The sequence below is a fragment of the Rhinopithecus bieti genome, unplaced genomic scaffold (assembly GCF_001698545.2).
Source record: "Rhinopithecus bieti isolate Rb0 unplaced genomic scaffold, ASM169854v2 scaffold_33432, whole genome shotgun sequence".
Classification (NCBI taxonomy): domain Eukaryota; kingdom Metazoa; phylum Chordata; class Mammalia; order Primates; family Cercopithecidae; genus Rhinopithecus; species Rhinopithecus bieti.
Window position 1 is genome coordinate 342797 of NW_016814481.1, and position 3233 is coordinate 346029.

Here is a 3233-nt window from a genome sequence, read left to right on the forward strand (position 1 = left end):
AAAAAAAAAAAAAAAAGCAAAGAGAGTGAAGTGACTTGCACTAGTGAAGTGACTTGGCTGGGCTTTGCAACTGGGTCTTGCTGTGCGTCACAAACACCTCCTGTCTCTGGGATGACACAGATGCGACAGTTTGGCTTTGATCTTAGGATTCCATCTGAGCGGAAACATCCGTGAGCCAGGGGGTCCTGGAGAGCCCGAGCGCCTCTACCACGTCTCTATCAGCTTTGATCGCTGCAAGATCACGTCCGTGAGCTGCGGCTGTGACAACCGCGACCTCTTCTACTGCGCCCACGTCGTGGCCCTGTCCCTGTACCGCATTCGGCATGCCCGCCAGGTGGAGCTACGGCTGCCCATCTCCGAGACGCTCTCCCAGATGAACCGGGACCAGCTGCAGAAGTTCGTGCAGTACCTCATCAGCGCCCACCACACTGAGGTGCTGCCCACTGCTCAGCGCTTGGCTGATGAGATCCTCCTGCTGGGCTCTGAGATCAACTTGGTGCATGGTAAGGGCACCCCGGGGGTCTGGTGGGGAGAGGATGCCCAAGCGCACAGCCACGCCACTTGCTATGTGCCCAGCACTGGTCACTTACAGGAAGTTGTGGGGGCGGGGTCGGAAAACGTGCCATGGCCTGCATCATCTGAGGTCATCCACCTGGTGAGTGGCAGATCCCAGATATCATCTGGCCACAGGACGGATGAGTAGTTGCAAATCAGCCTATGGGCGGAGGGCGAGGGCAGGAGGGGAGAGCCTGCGTTAGAGGGCAAGTGGGAGGTCCAGCCCCAGGGCTGGGGGTGTCAATCGATGGAGCATCCTGGGTGTGGGAGGAGAGGAGGGGGACATGAAGGGAATGTGGGACATTTGTGGATGTCAGAGGAGTTATGGGTGAGGGGATACACCAGGAGGTGTGGTGAGGGCTGAGAGGGTTTGGGGGGTTCTGAGGGGCTTGGGCTGCCTAGCTAGGATGGGGAAGATGAGTAGAAGGTGGAGGCATGGATGGATGACGGAGGGAGGTGCTGGGTGGGCACAGAAAGTGTTCATGATTGGCCGGGCACAGGGGCTCACACCTGTAATCCTAGCACTTTGGGAGGCCGAGGTGGGTGGATCAGTTGAGGTCAGGAGTTCGAGACCAGCCTGGACAACATGGCAAAACCCCATCTCTACCAAAATACAAAAATTAGCCAGGCGTAGTGGCGGGTGCCTGTAGTCCCAGCCGCTCAGGAGGCTGAGGTAGGAGAATTGCTTGAACCCGGGAGGCGGAGGTTGCAGTGAGCTGAGATCATGCCACTGCACTCCAGCCTGGGAGATAAAGTGAGACCCTGTCTCCAAAAAGAAAAAAGTGTTCATGATCAGGCGCTGGGGCAACTGATGGTGTGGAAAACGAATGGGTGGGTGGGGGATTTTTTTTTTTTTTTTTTTTTGAGATCGAGTCTTCCTCTGTCACCCAAGCTGGAGTGCAGTGGTGCAGTTTGCCTCCTGGGTTCAAACAATTCTCCTGTCGCAGCCTCCCAAGTAGCTGGGATTACAGACGCACACCATGATGCCCGGCTAATTTTTGTATTTTTGTAGAGATGGGGGTTTCACCATGTTGGCCAGGCTGCTCTTGAACTCCTGACCTCAGGTGATCCACCTGCCTCAGCCTCCCAAAGTCCTGGGATTACAGGCGTGAGCCACCATGCCCGGCCTGGATGGGATATTAAGAATGCCGTTAGGTGAATGGGAATTGGAAGCCAAGTATGGTGGCTCATACATGTAATCCCAGCATTTTGGGAGGCTGAGGAAGGAGGATCACTTGAGACCAGCAGTTCAAGACCAGCCTGGGCAAAATAATGAGCTACAAAAAATAAACAGAAGTAGCTGGGTGTGATGGCACATGCACGCCTGTAGATACTTGGGAAGCTGAGATGGGAGGATCACGAGCCTGGGAGGTAAAGGCTGCAGTCAGCTATGATCACACCACTAAAACTCCAACCTGATGACAGACTGAGACCCTGACAAAAAAAAAAAAAAAAAAAAAAGAAGGGAAGACCGGAAGACCGGAATTGATGGTGATTGGAGGTGAGGATAAGTGGTTGGGTGGGGAGGGCTTTGACTAGTGGGCTTAAGGTAGACTGATAGTGGTGGACAGATGAAGTCAGTGAAAGAATGAAAGATCCAATGGGTACATGGATTGGGAGTGAGTAGATGGGTGAATGGAAGGTTCATATATGTGGATCAACATGGTGGGTGGGCCGAGTGGGCGGGCGCTTTGTGTAGGGTGGATGGATGGACGAATGGGATAGTGGGTGTTTTGAGAGGTACATATGAATGGATGGTTTGATAATGAATGGATGGTTTAATGGAAGAATAGAGAGTTAGGGCTAGTTACTGGGTGATAACTAATAGTTATCACCTAGATAACTAGGGTTAGTTATTGGATGATAGTTATTAGGTGGGGTGGATAGTGTACTTGTGTGAGTCAGTGGACAAATGGGAGGGTGGGTATTCTGAGTGGTTGGTTCACATGGATTGGAAAGTTAAAAGGGGTGAGTGGGCAGATAGATCAATAAGATGAGTAGATGGGTGGGAATTATGGGTAAGGTGGATGATGGACTGATGGGGTAGGTGGTTGTTTAAGGGGTATGAATATGGGAGACACAGCCAAGTAGATAGAGACTGTCATGACTTGGGTGGGGGTGGATGAGCACGTGGTGTTTCAGATGAGACAGGTGAGTAAACAGATGGGTGGGTGGTGTTTTGAGTGGGATGGGTAAATGAATGGGTGGATGGGTAGATGGATGGATGTGTAGTGTTTCAGGAGAGATAGATGAGTGGATTGAATGGATAAGTAAATGGATGAATGAACAAATGGATGAATGAGCTCCTGGTGTTTTGGACAAGATGGGTGGGTGGATGGATGGATGGATGGATGGATGAATATTATTACGGATGAGATAGATGGATTGGATGGATGACTCAGTGGATAAATGAGCAAATGGATGAATGAGCTGGTAGTGTTTTGGACAGGATGGATGGATGGATGGATGGATGGATGGATGGATGGATGGATCCATGGATGGATGGATGCATGGATGGATGCATGGATGGTTGGATGGATGGATGGATGCATGGATGGATGGATGGATGCATGGATGGATGGATGCATGGATGGATGGATGGATACGTGGATGGATGGATGGATGGATGGATGGATGGATGCATGGATGGATGGATGGATGGATGGATGGATGGACGG

General features: G+C 51.4%; 1 protein-coding gene across 3 annotated transcripts in view; it reads left to right on the top strand.

Moving 5' to 3' along the window:
- Positions 1 to 3233, top strand: part of ZSWIM4 (zinc finger SWIM-type containing 4) — a 43267-nt gene that overhangs the window by 9733 nt on the left and 30301 nt on the right. For all 3 annotated transcript variants that reach the window (XM_017851268.1, XM_017851269.1, XM_017851270.1), the window contains exon 3: positions 147 to 503. In XM_017851268.1, coding sequence (XP_017706757.1) covers positions 147 to 503 — 357 coding nt within the window. The remainder of the gene's footprint in view (positions 1 to 146; positions 504 to 3233) is intronic.